This window comes from Ambystoma mexicanum, chromosome 9 (assembly GCF_040938575.1).
Source record: "Ambystoma mexicanum isolate Mex_15411 chromosome 9, UKY_AmexF1_1, whole genome shotgun sequence".
NCBI classification, from domain to species: Eukaryota; Metazoa; Chordata; class Amphibia; order Caudata; family Ambystomatidae; genus Ambystoma; species Ambystoma mexicanum.
In genome coordinates, this window is record NC_090931.1 from 538,812,071 (window position 1) to 538,835,632 (window position 23,562).

The 23,562-nt window shown below is 48.0% G+C and overlaps 1 protein-coding gene across 1 annotated transcript in view; it reads right to left on the minus strand.

The window, feature by feature from the left end:
- MED13 (mediator complex subunit 13) overlaps nt 1-23,562 on the minus strand; it is a 1,760,496-nt gene that overhangs the window by 411,724 nt on the left and 1,325,210 nt on the right. Inside the window, exon 21 of the mRNA XM_069615091.1 lies at nt 4,609-4,819. Within this exon, the coding sequence (XP_069471192.1) occupies nt 4,609-4,819 (211 nt within the window). The remainder of the gene's footprint in view (nt 1-4,608; nt 4,820-23,562) is intronic.

Consider the following 23,562-nt stretch of genomic DNA (forward strand, 5'->3'; position numbering starts at 1 on the left):
ACATTTCTGAGAATTCTCCTGAACACCAGGTGTCGAGTGTCTGTAGTAGAGTGCAACATCTGCCACGGAACGAATCCGGCCAGAAGTTCTAGGAGACTCCTAAGGTCCATCTAGAAGCAGGACCTCCAAATCCAGAGTCCCCACTCACCAGAGTGCAGGGACGAGGAACTGAACGAGTCCATCCGGTGTCTGAGATCTGCCTCAGTGCTGTTTGCTAAGCGCTGAAACCGCAAAGTGCTGCTGAAATGAAAAGAGGCCGTAGATGTCAAAAACCTCCCAAGTACCGCTGCAGGAGCCCTCCAGATGTCCTCGCTCTTATCCCCACAACTGAGGCTCAGGAACCAGGGTCTTCACCGCTGTAGCAAGACGGAATCCAGCAGGACCACTCTACTTCTAACCAGAGGTACTGCTAAGGCTTGGGTACTTACCTTTTTGCCTTTAGACAAGTTCTTCTCAGTTGGGAATTGCATTGGCTTACCTTTTCGAGTTGATTTCAACTCCTTTCTCACAGCCTTAACAGCTTGTGGCCCTACAAGTAGTTTTACTGAACTCCCTAACTTTGTGAAAGACTTTGGTCCAAGAAGTGCATCAGATCCATAGACTGTGTTCCAAATGACTGGCTGTCCTAGCTCCCTAAAGGCACTCTTCTAAATACATTGACTTTGATGGTTTTTGTCCCTCATAGGTGATAGCTTGATTTGTACTGGTACTTCTGGGAAAGGCTCATCTAGACTTCATTGGAGGATTAAGTTGTCCTCATATTTACTGAGGACTGTTCTAACCTTTTTTGCTTCCCTTAACCTTTATTTTCTACAACTCTGAATCTGCAAAGTAAAACAGTATAATAAATAAATGCAAATACCATTGTTGTGATTGAAGTCACCCTCGGGTGTCAGAGAAGTGTATGAAGCATATCCAAAGATTATTCACTGGCTTGTTTGATTTTGGAAAGTAATTTCAAAGTTCATTCGTATTGTTACAATCTTTAACCTTTTTTAAAGTATGCTCATTTAAAACGGACAATAAATATTTATAACCAAAACCTTGAGTGCGTTACTTAGCTACTTGTATGTACAGCTCTACAGCTCACATTTACCTGTCTTGAGATAGGCCTGGCTGCTCAGTCACACTACCAACTTGTGTAGTACAGACTTATACCAAAAGGTGGGCTACCTAATACCAAGCAGATAAGTCTTGTGCAGTCTCACACAGTGTGACTGCACAAATTCTTACCCAACACCAGTAGCCTGGGTGGGTCAACTCTGGGTCACATGAGGTTGCACTTCACACCAATGACGAGCACAGTAGCTGCAGGTACAAGGAATCTTAGGGTCAGGAGCAGAGCGCAACCCTTAGTGACTGAGAAATTAAGATTGCACCAATGCAGCCCTCTTCAGGACACTTCATAGGACCATGGAATGCTAGTTCGAGCAACAGCCACCGCACACAGACAGCATGCATCCTTCCAGTCGTGGTTGTAGAAGTTCTTCCAAGACAGGATCCCTTGAGGCCGAGAGGCTGATATTCGTCAGGAAGGTGATTTATACCACACGCTGGTGACCAAAAAAGTTCTGGCTGCAAACGCGGTCCCACGACTGTTCTATCACGGAGAGCTGGAGAGCTGGACGGTGCACTGGGTAGTCCAAGGAAACTTTTGAAGGCTAAGGACTACGAAATCCTTGCGAAAGCATCATGACTAGTTGGTCCCACCAGTCCAAGGTCTGAAGCGCCTCAGGGACATCGGAGATCAGGTAGACCACAGGGCTTCACAGGGCCAGGCTCTGGTAGGGATGGCATGCCTCGTCAGGAGTCTTCTTGGAAACGTTTGTCAATGTTGATTTGAGGGATTCTAGGCTACAACGCTGATATGATAAATGGCTGCAGGAGTACTCTTATACAAAATCCAGCCTAAAGGCAAGTCCAAGCACACTGTTAGGGAGAATTCTCAGAAATGTGCCAATTCCCTCCAACTTAGAGACCTCCAGCAACTTTGCTGGATTTTGAGGACTTTAGTTTTTTTAACCTGGAGAGAGCGAGAACACATGTATTTTAATGATTTCTGAGCTTTGTGTTTCTTTTGGTTATGGAGCCTGAAACTCCATGGGCAACATCTTTTTTGCAGTGGCACATGGAAGTCTTTCAGATTTCCCAAAGGTTTAAATACCTTCTCTGGGACAAACTACTGTTTCCCGGAGCAGTGAAGTGGAATTGGCTTTACTTACAATAGTACCTTTCTAGACCCAGTACAAACTGTCTTACAATAGGGTGGTGGAGGGGTTACCTAGTATCCCATTTGTCTTGCTTCTTTTTATGTTACGTTTTTTTTCACTGAATGGCTGGTTGCAGTGGTTTCTTTTTAACTACTGTGGTGTGCATTTGCCACGGGCTGCGTTCACAGCTGCACTAAAGCATGCAAGGGTGCCATGTTTGTCAAAATGGCCCTGGTCTTTTTTCGTCATTTCTTTGTGGAAAAGTCCTTCTTGAGATTTACTCTGCGTGCCAAACCAGGTTTGGTCCCTTTGTTCGCTTTGGCGGGATTCACAAGTGAAGCCCACCTCTGGCTCCAGGGTGTCTGGGGTAGGCAGGAAGTGAGGGAAGTGCCAAAACTCCCTGTGCTTAGTCTCCTAGGAGACCCAAATGCACTCTGTGGCTATTGGCCGGCTGACTGTCCAGCAAGGACAGCCACCCTGCTGGGTGACTGACAGCTAGGCTGGAATGAACGGGAGAGAACTGAATAAAAGGTGAGGCTTTTGGCTTGGAAGGCAGAGTCGACCACTGGCCGAAGGACCTGAAGAAGAACTTGAAGAGGACGCCTGCTGAAACTCCTGGACCGATGGTTTTCTTGGTAAAGCTCTGCTGCTGTGCTGAAACTCCAAATCAATATCGACAGAAGCCCCTGCAAAGACTTCTCCCTTTGAGATGGTGGGACCAGTCAACTCAAAAGTAAGCCACCTGGACATCCTTCTCGGAGCTGGTTGAATTTCCAGAGTTGCTGCTGGAAACCATATAGCCAGGGAGAGGAACACCAGATTGTGTGCGTTGCTTTTAAGCTGGCCGAGAGCTCCAGGTAGATCCTCCGGACTCCCAGGAAGCAGGACTGAATGAGCCCGAGTCCCATCAACAGAGTGAGGGACACCAGAAGCAAGCAAAGCCCATCTTGACAGCCAGGAACCGCAGTGTTGCTATTTGTGGCAGACGCGAGGAGCTGAAACAATGAACAGCCACTGATTTGAAGATGGCTGGTTGCGAGCAGTGCCGTCCCCTTGCAGTGCAGGAGTCCCCAGAAGTCCTCCCTCTTGTCCCCACGACTGAGGCCCAGGAACAGGCAGATCTGCAGCACTGCACAGGAACAGAAGTCATCTGCTGCATTTTTTCTTCAATTCAAAAGGTACTGTACAAAGTCTGAGAGAACCTACCTCTTGCTGTATACAGTTGCTTGCATCTTCCACCATACACAAGTCTAATGGCTTGTGGGCCTACATTTGATTATTTTTTTCAAAGAATTCTAAAACATAGTGCAAAGACTATTCTACTTACCTACCAGAAGTGCTTCATCCTATACAAGACTTTTGCCCATTAGCTTTAGCCTAGTCCGTTATACTGAATGACTGCTGTGGGAATCCAAAAGTATTTGCCTGCTTAAGAATATTTGTGGTCTCTTGTTCTAATAATCTTTTCCTTTTCCCAACTTATAACAGTATCCTAAATACAAACAGTAGGGTATTAATGTCCCCGGCACCCTAGCTATTCAAGTGTCACCCAAGGGTGTAAGTTGTGTCTGTGGGCCATCCCAAAAGGGTCTTGACTGATTTAGAAACGAAGAGTGTATAGTATTGAAGTGTATTTGTGTGTTGCTATTATATTACTACCTTCTGAAGGTTTATTCTAACTGAATGATACATAAATAATGTTTTATTCAAGAAACGTTGTGTGCAAGTATTTATTTGAATACTTGTCATTGTGAATCTCTGTGTAACTCCCCTACAGCTCACATTGACCCCTCTTGAGCGAAGCCTGCCTGCTCAACACGCTACCAAAACTGTAGTACAAGCTTACACCAAAGGTTGGGTTTCCTACACCTGTAGTCAGAGTTGTTTGCAGTGTTCACAGAGGGCACTGCATACAAACTTAGCCTAACACACTCCAATAGTAAGGATGTGCACCATTTAAGCAATCAGTAGATGTCCAATTAGTGACAACTACTGGCTTCACTCAGAGGTATCCCCATTGCGCTGCATTGTAAGATGCAGTGTGCAATGTTAAAAACTGACAAAAACGTAAAAGTTGAAAGGGAAACCTAGTTTCTTAGTACTGATAGTCTGAAGGACTGATCAGTTTCCCTGTAACAAATGAGCAAAAGGGAAGTGAGGATGAAGTCCGAACAGGTTAAAAAACAAAGCAAAAAGATTGGGCATCCATAGAAACTATAGAGGAAAAGTTGCCAAAAGAACATTCCTAACCACCACTAGAGCTTGCAAAATTATGTACATTATTCATGTCAAAACCATTATCTTAAGTCATAGATATAGTTCACCTTTATAATATATACTTCATACGCAGAGGAAACATGTTTGATGGGTCTCCCGTCTCTAAACAAAATCAATTTACCTGCACAGAAACTGTGTTCTTGACGTTTGAGGGAAGAATCTGCACCATCTCCAGAAAGCAGCGCAGAAGCCCTAGTGTCCACACACTTGCGTTCTCATCTTTGTTTTCATATGAGAAAGGATCAATAATGTACACTACCATCGCCGGAGGGTAAGTGACTGCATGTGATTCGCCATCAGTAGGTACTCCAACCTTATCGCGCTCCATAGTGCTGAAATTTGGAAAGAAAACAGAAGTTGCAGTAAAATGCATTCCAACAAGCCACATTTATATTGTGTAGCAATTTAAAACATTTTTTAAATGAGTATGCTGAAAAAGTAAATGGAGTAGAAAGCTGCAGCATAGTTGACTACAGTGGGTTAGTTCACATGTTTCCTTTAAAGTCTACCTTCATCCCAGAGAATAAAGTAAACAGTCACTTGTGAAACAAAGGCGTAACCGTGTACTACAGAGAGGAAATGCATGCAATCCATACTATAACTTTAAAAAGAATCAGCAGTGGGAGTGTGGTGGGGTAATTTTGGGAGGACAGTTATGGTGAACAGGGATGCTAGGGCAGATATTCTGCAGTCCAACTAAGGGCTTAGTAAAACCATTCAACTGAGACAGTCCAAGACTCCATGCTTGGTATAAGGTTGTACCGCCTGGTTACATGTGATTTTTAACGAATTACTAATGAATGAAATAATGAATAACAAAAATATCAATTTCTTTTAACTCTGGGGGTGACCCCCAATCCTCCCGTGTTTCCAAGCTTCTAACCGCACCCCGGACCCCCACCTTTTTTTTTTTTAAATGTGTTATTAACATTTTTCACCACAAGACATTTTCAATCCTTGTTGCATACACAGTATTCCTTCATAATATTTTGATGAAACATTCTTATAGAAACCATAAAGAAGAAAAGTGCAAAGCAATAATAAACTCTTGATTCCCCTCCCTCCCCGACCTCCCCCCACCCCACCCTCACACATCACATTCTTTTGGGACAGAACTCAAGATTGAAGTGCGAATCAACAATTGGCATTACCATATTGCTTTTGCTCTACAAGTTACCACACAAGGAAAAAAGAAACAGTACAGAACTTGGGGTAAACAATTGGCCGTTAGCATGGGGCACTGCTCCCAGCTCCACTGGTTGGCTAAGATGGTAAGTAAGTCAAATTAGTCTGCGGACTCCCAGTACGCGGTGTAGTATTCTAGGAAGGGCAACCATATAATTTCAATATTTCTGCGCGATTCATTTACAGCTGCCGTGAGGCTTTCCATCTCGTATATAGCGTGAGCCTTTATTCACCATTCTCTCTTTGAGGGTAGTGCCATCGATCTCCATTTAATGGTTAGGCACACTCTAGCTGCTAGTAAGAGGTTGCGTGGCAGATACAATAGTGATTCATATGTTTCATCTTCCTCTGACTGTACTCCGAACAAAACCAGTGTGGGCGTTGGGTCTCTGTGGACCCCGTCTATTCTTCGGATCCAGCTCAGCATTTCTCGCCAATATACCTGGAACCTGTCACATCCCCACCATTGATGCCAGTAATCGCATTGCTCTCCGCACCCCCTCCAGCAGTAGGGGGATGTCCCGGGGAACATTTTGGATAATCAAATGTGTAATGCCATCTCATCAGTAGTCGCACATTGTGGATCTTGGATTGCATGGAGACCGATGACTACCATACCGCTCTATATATTCCCTTCCATACCCCCGCTTGGGCTTCTATGGCAAAGTCAGTTTCCCATTTCACCTCTGAAGGTGGACGATGACAATGACCCCCTTGTGATTAGTGATTTGTACATCTTTGATACAAGGCCTCTCGACGCCTTCAGGGAGTTACCCCACCTAGGATCATGCAGGGCGCTTCTCAACTGGAGAAAGGACAAAGGGGAGACGTCGGTGCCCTGCAGGTAAGCCTGCAATTCCTCTCTGGTTGTAAACACTTAATTCTTCCACAACTGTCCCGCCCGACTAAGACTCGCCTCGTACCATGACTGGGATTGCTGGATAGCACTCAACATGTTTTGAATAGGTGGGGACCAAATGCAACTCAGGGGTGAGGGCCACGTCGTGATACCCTGCATGGCCCGGGATGGGCGCCAGAGACCACAATACCTTAAGAATGGGGTGTTTTTTAATCCTCTGTCATGGCTGACATCGGGACCCATAACCACTCTGCCAGGGTGACCAGAGCGAAAATGTCGTTTTCTATTGCCACCCACTGTTTCTCGGGGTTTTCCCACAGGTGGTCCGGGAGCACACAGTTGTGTTGCTCTTTAATATTCCCCCAGGTCTGGGAAACTCATACCTCCCTCTTCCTTGGGTTGGATCAGTGTGGAGTATGGGATCCTTGCTCTTTTGTCCGCCCATAGAAATCTCAGTAGTGTGCGCTTCACCTCTGCTAGGAAGGACTCGGGGACTAAGACCGGGAGAGATTGGAATAAAAATAGGAATTGTGGGAGGACATTCATTTTGATGGCAGTAAAGCACGCCGCCCATGACATGGGAAGTTTGCGCCATCTGGAGATATTGTTTCCACAGTGGAGTATAGTTGGCTTCAAAAAGGTCAGGCAGGGAGACTGTTATATTAACCCCCCAAGTAGCGAACTGAGTCAGTTTGCACCTTGAAATTCCAGTTTGCCTTTAAACGTAGCGCCAGATCGTTGTTGTCTTTTAAGGGGACAGCTGTAGGTTGACCCGGAAGCCCGAAAGGGTCCCGTATCGTGACCGCTCCTGGAAAAAGGCGGGGATGGAGTTAGAAGGTTCGGTTAGGTATAAGAGGATGCCGTCGGCAAACATTGCCAACTTGTACTCCCTGCCCCCCCGCGGGATCCCTCTAATACTTGGGTTGGACCGAATGGCCTGGGCGAAGGGTTCAACGACCAGTGCGTAAATAAGAGGGGAAAGTGGGCAGCCTTGCCTCGTTCCTCGAGTAAGATTGAAGGACCGCAATGCGACACCATTAATTGAAACCTTAGCATGGGCAGAACGGTACAATGCTTTCGCTCCCTGTATCCACGCAGCTCCCAACCCCACCCACTCCACGACAGCCCTTAAGAAGGGCCACTCTACCCGATCAAAAGCCTTCTCGGCATCTACTGATAATAAGAAGGGGTCTTCGCCCGCTTCTCGGAGTGTTGCCATGAGGTCTAGGGTTTTCCTAACGTTATCTGCCCCTTGCCAGCCTCTTACATAACCTACTTGGTCAGTTTGGACTTGTTGCGGGAGAACCTGAGCGAGGCGGGTGGCTAGTATGCTGGAGTAGATTTTAGCATCTACATTTATTAGGGAGATTGGCCGGTATGATGCACATTCTGTGGGGTCTTTACCTTCTTTAGGGATTACAATGATCGATTCGGTGAAGGAGTCGGGAGCTTGTCCAGATTCTAAGATCGAAGTGAATAGTTTGGCGAGAAATGGGGCGAGTGTGCCAGAGTTTCTTTTGTAAAAGGCCGGCGTGAATCCATCCTGTCCCGGAGCTGAGCCTGCTTTAAGGACTGAAATTGCTCCCTGCACCTCTGTTGCTGTGATTGGGGCGTTAAGCATTTCTAGGTGTTCTTCAGCGATAGGCAGGCGTGGCATACTGGCTAAGTATTCCTTAATATTGAGGTGAGTACCACCGGTCTCGGCTGTGTATAGTTCCGAGTAGAAATCGGAGAAGCGACTTACTATGTCTTGGGGATTTGTGAGTGGGACACCTAGTTCGTCTTTAACTTTGTAGACTGCTCTATCTGCCCTCTGTTTACGGAGTCTGTTTGCTAGCATGGTGTGTGCTTTGTCTCCCTTTTCAAAGAACTTCTGTTTGAGGTATTTAATTTGAGTGAGGGCCTTGCCATTCCATATGTCTTTGTTCTTCTCTCATTTTCCTAATTCTCATTATGGTGTCGTTGTCGCTTATGGGGTGCTCCCTAAGGGTGCGTTCCAGGCGAGTAATGTCACTTTTCAGTTCCCTCTCTTTGAGTAGCCGGAAGCCTTTTTTTGGCTGCTCCTTCGGATATTAGGATGCCCCTTATCGTAGCCTTCCCCGCTTCCCAGACAGTGTTCAGCGACATACCGTCAGTGTCGCTGATATCAAAATATTCTGTGATGGCCTCGGAATAGTATTCCTTAAAAATTGGGTCCCTGCATAACAGGTCATTACATCGCCACCGGCGGTCCAGGGTAGGGAGTGGGCCCAGGTCTAATGCCAAGGTGCACAGGTCGTGATCTGACCAGGCTACTATTTAGATGGTTGTTCTCAGGATATCACTCATTTTCCGCTCCCAGTAGCAGGTAGTCTATCCTGGATAAAGAGTGATGTGGTGGTGAAAAAAAGGTAAAAGATTTTTCTCCCGGATGAGTTACACTCTAGGTGTCTTTCATGTGATGTTCCCTAAGCTGACTTGAAAATCTGTCGCCTTGGAGTGTGCTTGGGGGCAAGGAGTTTTGTCGTGCTGAATGCCAATCGCATTCGCGGTCTATAACAACATTGAAGTCTCCCCCGCAAATCAGTGCGCCCTCCCTCCATTTTTCAATGAAATCAAACAGGGGCTCAATGAAACTCGACTGCCCTTGGTTGGGGGCATAAGCAGCACACAGTGTAATGGGACGCGTTCTTAGTACACCCTTGAGCGCAACATATCTCCCGTGCGTGTCCCTATGTATATGGTTTACCTGCATTCCCAGGGACTTGCGGAGTAGAATACCCACTCCCCCCTTCTTCTGCGGGCCAGATGCCCAGATTGCGTCCCCTCTGTCCCTCCCGAAGATCCTTCGCTCCTCGCCATTAATATTTTTTGATTCCTATATGAAGAGGACATCTAGCTTGGATTGTACAAACTGTCTCGCTAACATTGACCTCTTTTGCGGGGAGTTCAAGCCCTTAACATTGAGGGAGCCGCCGAAGACTATGCCATAAGAGCTAGCCATATTCTGAAGTAAAGATAGCGTTTTCTGTACCATCGCTTGCTTGACCCCGTTGTCCTGTGATAAGGTTAAAAAACAATTGCCATGTTTCGTTGTGTGAATAGATTCATTATATGCTGAAAGCTTGGTGTCCTGAGTGGATAAGTGGACCCTCCCCACCCCCCCCCCTGTGTGGAATGCTGCTAGGTGCATTTTCACTAGGAAAAAGGGGAAAGATAGAAGAAAAAAGAGACGCCCTCGTTCAGAAAGGGCCACTCTAGGAGGGCCCCTCTTCAAGCCCTAATTGTGACCTTATCCATTGTGCAGGGAAAGAAAAAACGTGCGTCCACAAAAGTGGACTAGGGTATGATGAGCCCTAAGATTTTAACTCAACCTGGGCAAACAATCAACAAAGACAAACTCAACAGAGCTTTATGCTAGCCATTTCAGCAAGAGTTGGAGCACAATAACATAGCGCGCTCAGGAGATAAAATATAGGCAGTTCAAGGAGTATTCAAGCGTTTATATTTCCATTTCTGTTGCGCACAACCTCTTCGAGGGTTTATCGACTAGTTCTCGGCGCGGGCCCTTTGGTTCTCTTCGGCCCTCTGCTTCTGAGCCCTTTGCTGGGCCCTGTAGGTGGCGGCGAGCTTGTTCCACTGAGGGGAGCCTGTACTCCTCACTGTTGTACTCAAATGTGAGAGAGAATGGGTGCCCCCATCGGTACTTCACGCCCTTTTCTTGGAGCCAAATTGTGAGGGGACGGCACCCTCTTCTCTTTGCCAGGGTCATCGCAGAGGTCCTGGTATAGCTTAACTGTCGAGCCGCGGAATTCAATCGTGTCCTTTATTCTTGCCTTTTGCAGGATGTCCTGCCTTTGCGTGTAGTAATGACATTTAACTAGGACCGAGCGAGGGCCTCTCGTTGAGCCACCTGCTCTGTGCACTCTGTCAAACTCGAGTTTCGGGGGATTTGTTTCATCATAGAGAGACAGAATTAGGGACTTTACTATGCTCTCCAGGCTTGACTGGGTCTCTCCTCGCTCCTCCTCCAATCCGATTATGCGGATGTTGGAGCGTTGCTCCCGATTTTCGAGGTTGTCCACCTTTGATTCCATGTCTCGTTCCTTCTGCTCGAGGTCTAAGAGCCTGGCTTCGTATTGCATGGTAACGATGTCTCCTGATTGTTGGTTGTTCTCAACCGCTTCCAAGCGGTCTTCCACTTTGGCCACTTTAGTTCGTAGGTCAGACACGGTTTCAATGAGGCTGTTTTTCATTGATCTAATTTCCCCGAGCAGCAGGCGGATGTCGGATTTAGTCGCACTGTCGCAGTCGTTGCCAGGGATATCCGAAGTGCTTTGGGCTTCTTCTGCTTCCATAATTGTATCAATGCGTCTAAACCTTCTCAGTGTGGATCCAGCCTCATCACCAATGGAGGCCCTGGGCGTTTGTAGCTGCGGAAGAGGACGGCTGGGCAAAGGGGTGCTCTCTCCCTCGGTCGTATTGCTGTGCTCAGTTCTTCGGTTGGTGTCCATCACGGCTCAGCGATGAACTGCCCCGGACTTCGTGGCCCTTTTGCGGACGTGTTCGCCTTAGTTCACCTCAGTACGCTCCCAGTCTCCTCGCCCTCCCCTCATGCACCTCTCAAGTAGGTCTAATGCACTGCTGCGCGGCTTTCTTGGTGCTGTGTGGGGTGCTTAGTTTGTGGAGAACCGTTGACGGTCTTGGGGTCGTCCACGAGGCTCTGTTAATGATGGTGGGCCTCCGCAGGGCTGATTACACATAGGGTCCAGTGGCGTGGGAACTGCACCATGCTACAGGGCCAGTACCAGCCCGCTGAAATGTTCCCAGTGATCACTGCATGTCTTGGTTCAGGACTGTGGTCGTGTTGTGCCCCTGTTGCTTGGAAGGGGGGGGGGGCAGCGGCACAGGACTGATGCTGCTGAGGTGGGAGGGGCGTAAATTGCCACCTGGAGGGCTGTAGGCCTCTTGTCCCCGTGAGTGGCAGGAGCCGAGTGTTCGTGAGGAGGGTCAGGGAGAGAGGGTGCCTCGGGCCAAGCTTGTCCGCAGTGTGAGGCCTGCTAAGAGAGGGGGGAGGAGACAGCAGCGCTTCCCCCGACGTCGGGCAGCCGTGTCTTGGTGCCCACGGGGGTTTGCCTGCCGCAGGGACAGGAGCCGTGCAGCCAGGGAGCACCCGCGTGTGCTGAGGTGAGGGGTGGCTGGGGATGGGGGGGGTTGTGTGAAGGCTCCCGCTCGCGGTTCGCTCCTGGAGGGGGCACAGTGCAGTGTGGCAACGAGGGGGCCGAGGAGCAGGCTCCGATGGAGGGGGAGGGAGTGGGGCGGGAGCGGGACACTCGCGCAAAGCTGCCGCTTACCCCCACCGGGCCAGTCGCTGCTTGTCTGGTCGCCTCACGTCCTCCGGCGAGCTGGGCGCTACAGTTGGCTGTGGATGTCCTCGTCGCCGCAGCACTTCGCCAAAGGCCCGGAATGCGGGCACAGGTCCCTGCTGATGAGCCGGTTCTTTTCAGCGAGAAGTCTCCTCTAAAGCGCGTGACGCGTATTTCAAGTGGCGGCGACCATTTTCCCCCCTTCCTCGAGTCCAGGCCCTCTATCACGCTTAGGGGTTCCTGATAAAAGGCTGATATCAGCCTCTCCCCACGATCCTTTCCACTGGGCTCCAGTTGTTGGGTTGCTGAGTCGCTTTATTTCATCTTTCTGCTGGTTTTGCAGCCTTAAACCTTCCCTGCACTTTCCGAAAGATTAGCATTTAGCGGGCTTGAAGAGGGAGACGGTGGCTTAGGGAACCATCACGTCTGCGCCCCCTGGGGGTCTCCCCCGGACGCCTACCTTTTAACCATTTAGCCCCATATTTATTTTTTCATTCGTAATTTTTTTTCAATTAAAATCACCTTATACCGGAACACCCGAGTTCAGGGTAGCATAGACAGAGCAGCCAGGCTCATCTTAAGGGGGAGAGAGGGCTGTAGAATTAATACAATGAAATTGTACTACACATATGGTCCAAAGAAACACACTGTATTGTAAAAAAAAAAAAGGGTTTATTTAAATACAAGTAGACCAAGGTAAATCTAGGGTAAATAAGTACTTTCACAGATTATATAAACACATTATAAAAACACAGCACTATGCTTTAATGTTCACAGACCAAAGCATAGACCTTATTTAGAAATCTAACAATATTTCTAGGCAAGTCAGACCTTTGTATACACATTCAGTATAGGGCACATCTATTCTTGGGGAGTTAAACCATAAGTTAGTTACTTTCAGATTACTTTACAGTAATACATGGGTAGTAAACCCGTAAACCCTGTCAGTTATACTGTGACGCTCCGCAAGAAATCACTTAGTAAATCAACTGGACAACATACCTTTCGGAATAGTGGAACACTTCTAGGAACAGTAAAAACCTCTAACTCAGATTCAGGAGAACAGTTGTTCTTGGGGAGTTGGACTTTGGGGAGTAATATTCAATTACAGTTGCTTTTCAGTTCACAGACTAAGGGAAGCGAGAACGTATTTTAGGGTAACATTTATAAAAACGATATACTTTTGTAAGGAGCTACCAGCAACATAACAGAGGAGTATGACCGAGGCAGACTTATACTGGACAGGTTAACAGCAGGTCAGGGGAAGCAAGACCCACTTGGGGACACTTGTGCCATTATCCTAACAGGAATAATAAAGTGAAACCAACAGTATTACTTTTGGGAAGAGGGGAACCCAATTCACTCAATTTAAAGTTACCAACTAACTCATTTACAAGTAAGTGAACTTTTAAACACTTTTTTTACTTTTCAAAGCAGAACATTTAAATCATCTAGCCCTTCCCAATTCTAGTACATGAGCTCTCTCAGAGGCAGAAGAGAACCTAGTGGTCTAGGAGCCAGCAGCAGGCAGGGTGAGATGGGGCTCAGTTGCAGGCAAAGGGAATAGTTTCTTACCTGTAACTCCATTTCTCCAGCATTGGTATCTTTCATGGATTCACATGCTTAGAATATTCCCAGTCGTCAGGCTGGGAATCCTCGGTAAGTTATATAGACATTTTCCATAGGAAAAATTCCGACACTTTTGTGTCCTATCTATGTTGTTTTGGGCCGCGCACGCAGGCGCCACTAGGACGTAGGGGTATATATAGCTCTGCCCCCACGGCTCCCTCAGATTTCAGCCCCCAAAGTAGTATGGGGGGATCTCTGTTGTGCATGCTCAGGGAAGGCCGGAGGGCGCATGTGAATCCATGAAAGATACCAATATTGGAGAAATGGAGCTACAGGTAAGAAACTATTCCCTTCTCCAGCATTGGATCTTTCATGGATTCACATGCTTAGAATAGATTGTATAGCAGTATCCCCCAACATTGGAGGCGTGCATGCAAACCAACATCACAACAGCACAGTGCCCACTTACTATGGCAACCCATTACATTACAGCATGTTCACTGTACGAGACCGGTGCCGACTTACTATGGCAACACATTACATTATAGTTTGTTCAGTGAAAAGACAACACTTTAAAGCATAGTTGCCGAAGGATGCAACCCCACTTGGGGCTTACCTTATTGGAACAGGTGACGTAGTACTGCCCGCCCCATCTGTGTATCTTCAGCATGTTGCTGTGCGAGACAGTAATGTCGGGTAAACGTATGTGGTACCGACCAGGAAGCCGCTTGGCAGATATCCCCCAGCGGAATTCCGAACCACAAAGCCGTCGACGACGATGTAGATCTTGTCGAATGAGCCCTTGGACGCTTTTCTAGCGGCTTTCCGGCCTTGGAATGACAATAAGAAATGGCCGAAGACACCCATCTGGACAGTCCTTGTTTTGAAATCGCTTTATGTCATGATGCCTACCCCCGGAGCACCAGGCCAGGCCCAGCACCCTCGGAAGCAGGCATCATGCCCTCGGGTAAAAGCCCAGCTCTTTGGACTCAGTCCTGGCGCCTTTGGCGCCAGGCTCATGTTGGACATCAGTCCTGGCGCCATAGGCGCCAGGCTCATAAAGGGAGGTGTTTTGTGCACTTACCTGATGCAGACCATGCTGCACGCTTCAGGCCTCCCTGAGACCTGAAAGGGACTATTTTATCATAGGGACTATTTTTTCATAGGGACTATTTTTTCACTCGGGCGTGGCCAGGGAAGGATACATACCTAGTTGGGGAAGGATACATACCTGGGACTTCTTTGGAGGCTATTTAAGCCACGCCCAGACAGCAGCTCATGCTTCGCGTTGTTCTGCTTCCTGCAGCTTAACGCTCACCGTGTCTGCTCCTGCTCGTGGACTCCAGCCACGCCCGCCTCAAACCTGGAAGACCTGCAAGGAAGGAAGAGAAGAGAAAGGTGAAAACCAAGGACTATTTTAAACTTCTTACCTGCATCCGGAATCTTCTCGCCAGCATCCCAGAAGAAAGACTTCCATTTAAAAGCATCGCGTTGCTCGCTGCAGCGCCACGCTTCACTCACCTGTCCTCGAGACATCTCCCGGCTCCATCGCGGCTGTCAGCATCGGACGCCACATCTCTGCACCTAGGGGAGAGAGGAAGAAACAAAAGGTGAGCAGAAGGAACACAGAAGGAAAGCCTGATTAACAGCCATAATACTTACCGGCTTTTCTTCCACATTTCGGGTCGGCGTCGCCCCGTTGGCAGGTACCGTACCACGGCGCCTATGGGGAAAGGACAAGAGACATTTCTGGGGAATGATAAGGACATTTAGAGGGATCACCCTCATCACTACTCACCTCGGCAGTTTAGCCCCTCGACGCATCGCCTTCATTCTGCACCTGAAATAAAGGACAGATCACAGGTGAGAAAGACAGCATAAAGGGGGCCTCACTTGAACTTTGAACTTGCGGCGCATCGCTCAGGAAAGTCAAGTGGATTTTGCCAGCGCCATTCTGAAAACCAGTGAAGTAACTGGACGAACACTCGCCCATGCACCAGAAGCAGGATGGAGAGTTCATCCTTCCAAACCATAAGGTGAGCTTAAACCGGGGTTTGGAGGAAGTTAGAGAGGAACGAAGGGGGAAGGGGGAAAGGGGGGAGCTAGCACACTATTCTGCAGACTGTTAATCCCCTTTCTCATCTGCAGAAGGATATTCCTACGGGCCAGGCAAGCACGATTTGGAGGTCCTGTCCAATCGGTGTTCCGGGTCCTGCGCATCACGCTAGAAGAGGCCACAGCAATCCAGACTAGACCAGCGCCCCCGTGGGAACCAGGTGAGCGTTACACTTTACCCCCAGCCGCAGGGCCATAAGCTACGAAGAGTTGTCTCGTGTCTCTGAAGCTTTGAGTGCGATGAAGATAAAATTTCAAAGCTCTCTTCACGTCCAAAGTATGGAGAGTCTTCTCTGCCACTGAAGACGGTGTTGGAAAGAATGTAGGCAACACTATAGCAGTGTGTTTATGGAAAATGGAAGGTACTTTAGGTATGAAATGCGGGTTAGTGGCCAGCACGACTATTACTGAAAAACCTCAAATACGGAGGGTCGATCACTAGAGCTTGTATTTCCGACAGGCAACGAGCAGAAGTAATGGCCACCAGGAAAGCCAATTTCCAAGACAAAAATTTTAAAGATGCCGATGACATTGGTTCAAAAGGGGGTTTCATCAGGGCTGCCAGGACCAGGTTCAGACTCCAGACCGGAGGAAACTTCTTGGAAGGGAAAGTCCGAAACAACCCTTTAAGGAAGTGTTTAACTAGGCGGTCACTGAACAGTGGAGTGGAATGTCTCTTCCGAGTAAATCTCGAGATGGCAGCTAGATGCACCTTTATGGATGAGACAGATTACATGTTATTTGCCAGGAGCAACAAGTATGGTAGGAGTTGTTCCGGTGTGATCACCCGCGGGACCAGACCTGGTTGACCTGCGCACCATATGCAGAACCTTTTCCATTTGTATGTGTATGAAGTGTTCGTGGAATGTGCCCTTGCAAAATACGACGGCAATCTGCTGGAATCGCTAACGCGCCAAATTCGGCGAAATCAGGAGCCAGGCCGTCAGACTGAGGTTGTCTGGGTCGTGATGCCAAACGGTCCCTTTCTCCTGAGACAGAAGGTTGGGGATCTTCTGGAACCTCATTGGTTCTGCCGCTAAGAGGTGAAGTAGATCGGAGAACCACACTTGTCTGGCCCAATACGGGGCCACCAGGATCTCCCGACAAGGATATCTGTGGATCCATTGCAGAGTCCGACGGATGAGAGGGAATGGGGGGGAAGGCATACAGAAACCTGCCCGTCCACAGGAAGGAGAACGCGTCCCCTAGCGAGTCTTGTTGTGGCCACCTGCTCGCATATTGGGAGCATTTCTTGTTGTCTCTCGTCGCAAAGAGATCGAGGGCCGGATGCCCCCATTCCGCGAAAACACAGTGCAGTTGCTGATCGTTCAGCTCCCATTCGTGTAGACAATTCATCTCTCTGCTGAGAGCGTCTGCTTGCACATTCTTCACTCCTGGTAAGTGGAATGCCAACAGATGTATGTCGTGTTGTAGGGCCCAATGCCAGATCTCCTGGGCCTGCGTCGACAGGCTCCTGGAGCGAGTTCCTCCCTGCTTCCGTAGATAAAACATGATGGTTGTCGTGTTGTCTGTCATGATTCTCACCACTGAGCCCTTTATCTGGGGCAGAAAGGATTTTAGGGCCCAACCCACCACCCTCAACTCTAGCAGGTTGATGTGGAGGGACGACTCTTCCGATGACCAACGACCCTGAACCTGTAAGGAGTCCAGATGCGCTCCCCACCCAGTTAGAGAAGCATCAGTGACCACCGTCTTCTGGAACGCAGGCTCCAGTAAGGGCATTCCCTTCGTTGGGTGAATGGAGATTCTCCACCATTGAAGCGCCTGCACGAGCTGACCGTTGATGGTTAACTTGTCCGACCAGCGTCCTCGACTCTGTGCCCATCGATCCGCCAAGAATTCCTGAAGAGGCCTCATGAAGAGGCGACAGTTGTCTATTAAGGGTATGCAGGACGACATGGTACCCAGCAGGGACATGTACCTTCGTACTGACACTCTGGTGTCGACCTCCCATTCCGATACCTTTTGTTGCAGTCTGAATCCTTTCGAGGGATGGCTTCATCAGTCCCGACTGTGTGTGGAACTCCGCCCCCAAAAAGACCAAGGTCCGTGAAGGCTTTAACGAGGACTTTTCGAAGTTCACTGCGAAGCCCAAACGTTGCAGGAGGGACAAGGTGGCATCCAGGCTTTCTTGTGCCCTCTCTGGAGACATTTCCCTCACTAGCCAATCGTCCAAATAAGGGTACACATGGTGACCTTCCTTTCTTAACCAGGCTGCTATTGGAGCCAGACATTTAGTGAACGTCCCGGGGGACGATTTTAGGCTGAACGGGAGGACATTGAACTGATAGTGGTTCGTCCGACGACGAACCGCAGAAATCTTTTGTGCCGTCGACGCATCAGGATATGGAAGTATGCGTCCTGAAGGTCTAGCGATGACAAATCTCCGGGTTGTATCGAACGGATCACCTCCTGAAGCGTCACCATCTTGAATTTTAAATTCTTGAGCAGTTTGTTGAGCGCTCGTAGATCCAGAATGGGATGCCATTTTCCATTTGGTTTCTTGACGACAAAGTACCGGGAGTAAACTCCCTGCCCTTTTTCTGCCACCGGGACCAGTTCTATAGCCCCTTTCTGCAGCATAACCGCCAACTCCTGTAATAGTATTTGAAGGTGGGGCTGGGCCGAGAACACTGGTGGAATGTGTGGTGGCTTGCCCTTGAACTGTAGAGAATGTCCCAGATGAATCGTGTCCAAAACCCGTTGGTCTGTTATGCGCTCCCACTCGTCGATGCGACGAGACACTCGGCTCCCCAGGACGCCCTGAAGCATGTCATTGTTGGCTCTTGGTTTATCTTTCGTCGACGAAGGGTAGGCCCCCCGCCGTCTGGAGTTTTGGTAATCTCTGCCTCTACGATAAGATTGGGCCGCACGCCTGTAGCCTTGGGACGAGTAGGAGGGTCTGGTGAAACCTCGGTCTCTAGATGACCCAAACCGGGAGTTACCAGAGGCCCCTCTGAAAGGACGAAAGGAACGAAAATTCCTACCACTCTGGAGGGCTCCGAGTGACCGTGCTGAGTCAGTATCCTCTTTCGTGCCCTTCAAGGCCTCAACTTTTTCACCAAACAGTTGCTCCCCTTCACACGGCATATCCAAGACTTTATATTGTACCTCCGGTCTGAACCTAGTGCACTTGAGCCAGGCTGGTCTACGTAGAACTACGCCATTATTGATTTGCTTAAAACCAGACTCGGCTTGGTCGACGGCAATGTTTATGGCATGGTTGGAGGCCTCCTCTCCTTCCCGCACTAGCAACATTGCAGACTTTCTATGCTCCTCGGGCAAATGCTCCAAGATAGGAGCCAGTCGGTGCCACATTTCCCTGTCATACCTAGACATAATCGCTAAGGAGTTGGCTGCTTTAACTGTAGTCGCGCCGACGGACAGCACCTTCTTGCCGAAAGCGTCCTGTCTCCTGGCCTCGTTGTCTGGAGGGGTCGTGCATTTATGTTGAGACCTGGCCTTTCTCGCCGCCGATACCACCGACTCCGGCGAAGGTTGAGACGTCAGACACTTTGGAGAAGAAGTTCAAGGCTCCGGAATCAACTCCCAACGACCTTTCACTGCCGGTTCAGAGAACGGGTGCCGCATGGTCTTCAGGCCCTCTTGCCAGACATGATCCAAAATCGGGATGGCGAATATGGATTTCCTTCTCTTGCTCATATGATCAAAAAGAAAACAATCCTTTTTCTCCTCTTCAGGGACTAGGCCAAACTCCGAACACGCCTTACTCATCATGGCATGGAATGCACCCACGTCGTCAGGTGGCGATGGCTGTGCCGGGCTTCTTGGAGCTTCCATCTCCGCTTCAGAGTCCCAAGTTGGGTCCCTTGAGGGGGATAGCGAGATGTCTGAATCGGATTCCTCACGGTCAGAGTCCTGTAGTTCTTCTTGCAGGGTAGGGCAATCTTCCGGCGCGTGGGAAGCGGCCGTAATCCTGGTCGACGAGCGAGGAGCCGGGCCCGGCTCGTCGACGAATGGCGTAGACTGTCTCCGTGTCGGGGCCCCAGGCTGGGGTATTTATGTGTCCAAACGCTGTAAAGGTTTTTGTAGTGTATTTAGCACCTCCAAGGACAGAACCGCCTGGGGGTTCAGTAATGACGAGGTAGTAGGGATGGAACCCACCCCCAAGAGCGACATCGCGCTGGTCTGCTGCAGACCCAGATCGATAAGGCGCGCGACCGTGTCGCATTCCTCGTCAGCCGACGAGATGGGGAAAGTCGCCTCTGGTTGAAGCAGGGCCTCCGGCGGGACGGGATCGAAAACCTCTGGTTGCCATCCCATCGACGGGACCACCGTCGACGATATGTTTCCTACCGCCGCAATTTGACATGTGGGAGGAGCCGCCGATGACGCAGGCATCGACGAGCGGGTCGTCGGCAAAGCCAGTGGCGCAGGGCCTTGAGGTGTTCCCGCCGCTTTTGGGGCCGACTTGCTGGCCTCGGCCTCTCGACTCAAGGTAGACTTATGACGGTCTCCTGAGGAGGATTTAGATGGTTCTTTTCTCTCCTTTTTAGATGAGGAAGAAGACAACGCCTTGTGTGAAGAGGAGGAGGCCTTCGAATGTTTCTCCGAATGTTTTTCCGAGGGTCGTTTTTCGGCAGCCCGTGCCTTCTTCGTCAGAGGGTTCAGACTTACTTTTTGAGGCCGTGGAGCCCACCTCCGATGCCGGGTACGCACCCGTTCCGTCATTGAGCCAATCAACCAGGCGTCTTTTTCGATCTTTGAGGGTTTTTTGGGAGAAACCCTGACAGATTTCACAAGTGTCCGCCGTGTGGTGAGGATGTAGGCAGTAAATGCAGTCCATATGACCATCCCCTTCGTACACCTTCTTAAGGCCGCACGTAGCACACGGCCGAAACAACGCCTTTCCAGACATTCTTCTTATGAAGAACACAGTTGCAGAAGTACAAAGAACAACCTAAAAAAATAGCAGATACGCGAGGTAATCCCACCACTTTGGAAGACGGTCGAAATCGGAGGGAGCCGCGGGGGCGGAGCTATATATACCCCTACGTCCTAGTGGTGCCGGCGTGCGTGGCCCAAAACGACGTAGATAGGACACAAAAGTGTCGGAATTTTTCCTGTGGAAAATGTCTATATAACTTACCGAGGATTCCTAGCCTGACGACAGGGAATATTCTAAGCATGTGAATCCATGAAAGATCCAATGCTGGAGAAGTCAGAGTTCCTGAGGGAGACTGGGCAAACAAGTAGTTCATTTTAAAAGTTAGTTAGGGTGCAGGGACATCAGAGAAGACACCTTAGGAGGATTCCAGCAGTGGGCCTGGGTAAACTGGACGAGAGACATCCCAATCACAGTAGCACCCCAAGGATACACAGGAATGACAAGAGACTGAAGGTAAGTAAATAACCCAGCCAACACAGTACCTCAGCACAGAAGTGTTGCGGCAATAAGACTTGAGGATATGCAGCCAAAAACCCAGTTGATGGATTCCTTTGTCTAGAGATGGAAGACAGAAAATTCCAAGGACTTTGGCAGCAGGGATCACAGAACAAGTCTCCAGGAAAGATTTTCCTTGCGGTTAAGTTGCAGCTCTGTGTATAGCGAAGAAGACAGAATATTGAGGGTCAGATTTCTGTCGTTTGCAAGGTCCAGCACTCTAAGAGAGGGGACTTTGTGGACTCTATTCACGTATCTGGATGTCCACTAGGATGCCCACAAAGTTTCAACAAGATTTGGAATTCGGAAGACCGTGCAGCGCACAAAGGCTCAAGGTCCCAGGGTATTGCAGCCCCGCAAGGTCGCAGCACAACTTGGGATGGCTCAATATGCAGGTCTTCTTGATTCTAGTGGTCTCAACAGGTTCTAGGCCACCCGTTTCAGGATCCCCATGGCCATTGAAAGGAAGGAACAAGTTACTTACCTGCAACTGTTGTTCTCCAGCATGGGTCTGCCATGGATTCACATGCTCATGAATATTCCCCATCCGCCTGGGAATCCTCGGTAAAAGAAATAATATGTTTCATTTCTGAACTTTCGCCTAACAACCAATCACTGAGATCTGGGTTATACTGCCCCAGCCAATGACTGTCCTCCACCTAAGTCCCTCCTTAAACTAAAATCCTTCACAAGGCTAAGCTCCACTAGAAAAGCAACATGCCAAATGTGGATAACTTCAGTCAGGAAGCCCTGATCATTTTAACAGTAAAACAACTGAAAGAAATGTGTAAAATCAGGAATCTCCCTGTTAAAGGAAAGAAAAATTAACTAATTGCAACATTGTTGAATCATCAAAGACCGGGTAGCAGGCCTGTCACATCTACTGACCTAGGAAATGTGGAAAATCATATTGAGGATGATAATTCAGAGTCAAACTCTAATATTGTTGAAGAGTCAGAGGAGTCCCAGGATGGGAGCCCCTCCTGACCTCAACAGGCCCTTATGCCTCAACCTTTAGCCACTGGGACCCCACAAGGTCCATCACGGAATCCAAAATGTGTGTCTCTTGGACAAATTAGACTTGCGTTAGAATTCAAAAGATTACACTGTTAGGCAAAGTTTGTATGCAGTACCATCTGGGAACACTACACACAACTGACTAAAGGTATAGGAAACCCAACCTTTGGTATAACACAGTTTTGGTAGCATGTTGAGCAGCCAGGCTCATCTCAAGAGGGGTCAATGTGAGCTGTACTGGAGTTACACAGAGATTTACAGTTACAGGTATTCTAATAAACTCTTATACTCAAGGTTTCTTGCATTAATGCAAACAGCATTAATTCGATTTGAAGCTAAACTATTGAGGCGATTGCTACGTCTTCCAAAAAAGATATGTATTCAGTATATTTATCTTGAGTTTAACATAAAGGGCATTTGGAATGTTTACATATCGCAGAGTGTGATGTTATTCGAGCGTTTAACCACTGACTACGGACACTATAATTGTACCATATTTTAAAGCCTTTTTATCCTTAGATGCTTCGAAATCAATTGGTCTTGTTGGAATATTGAAACACAACCATAGGAAATGGTTATATGAGGTTGCCAACCCATATGTAGATGGGGACATGAAATTGTGGCTCAAAATGAAACTGGCTTTAGCTGCTTACAATCAAAACATGCTACACTTAGAATCTTTATCTTCAGCCACTGAGTACTGTTTACAAAGAAGTGTTCGACAAAATGTGCCAAAATATATATTGGCCTATCCTAGCCCAAAGATATTTCGAACATACTTGCTTATGAAATTTAATACATCTGTGGCTCTATCACCGAAAAATTGGTTGAGCAAGATTGAGTTTGATCATAAATTTTGTAGATTATGTGGCAACTTGATGGAAGAAACCCTAAGTCATCTGATAATTGTATGTGAAAGCCTAAATGAATTGCGTCTCCAATATGTTAAATTGTATAGTAATGTTGTGAATATGTGTGATATGCTTGACCTATGGTCAAAATTTTTACAAGGTGATATTAATGTGATTTATTACACTGTTAAATCTTATCTTCATATAGTTGAGATTTTTAAATGTTTTTCGTGAGTAAGTTGTAATAACTGAATGAAATTAATTTAATCTGTATCAATCAATGTTAGATAAAGCCTTGTGCTATATGTATAATCCAAATAAATAAATGAATAATTGTTTATTTTTTTATTTTATCAGTTGGAATAAGTTTTCTTCAGAAGGGAGCAATACAATAGTAACACACAAATAAACTTCAATACTGTACACTCTTAGCTTCTAAATCAGTAAGGCCCTTTTGGGATGGCCCACAGACACAATCTACACCCACAGGTGACTTCAATAACTAGGGTGCTGGGGATATTAATATCTTACTGTTGGCATTTAGAATACTTTTAGGAGTTGGCAAAAGGAAAAGGTTATTAGAAGAGACCACACATTCTTAAGCAGGCAAATACGCTTGGGTCCTCCAAGAAGAGTCATACAAATGAATAGGCTAAGCCAACGCCAATGGCCAAAAGTCTTATATAGGATGAAGCACTTCTGGTAAGTA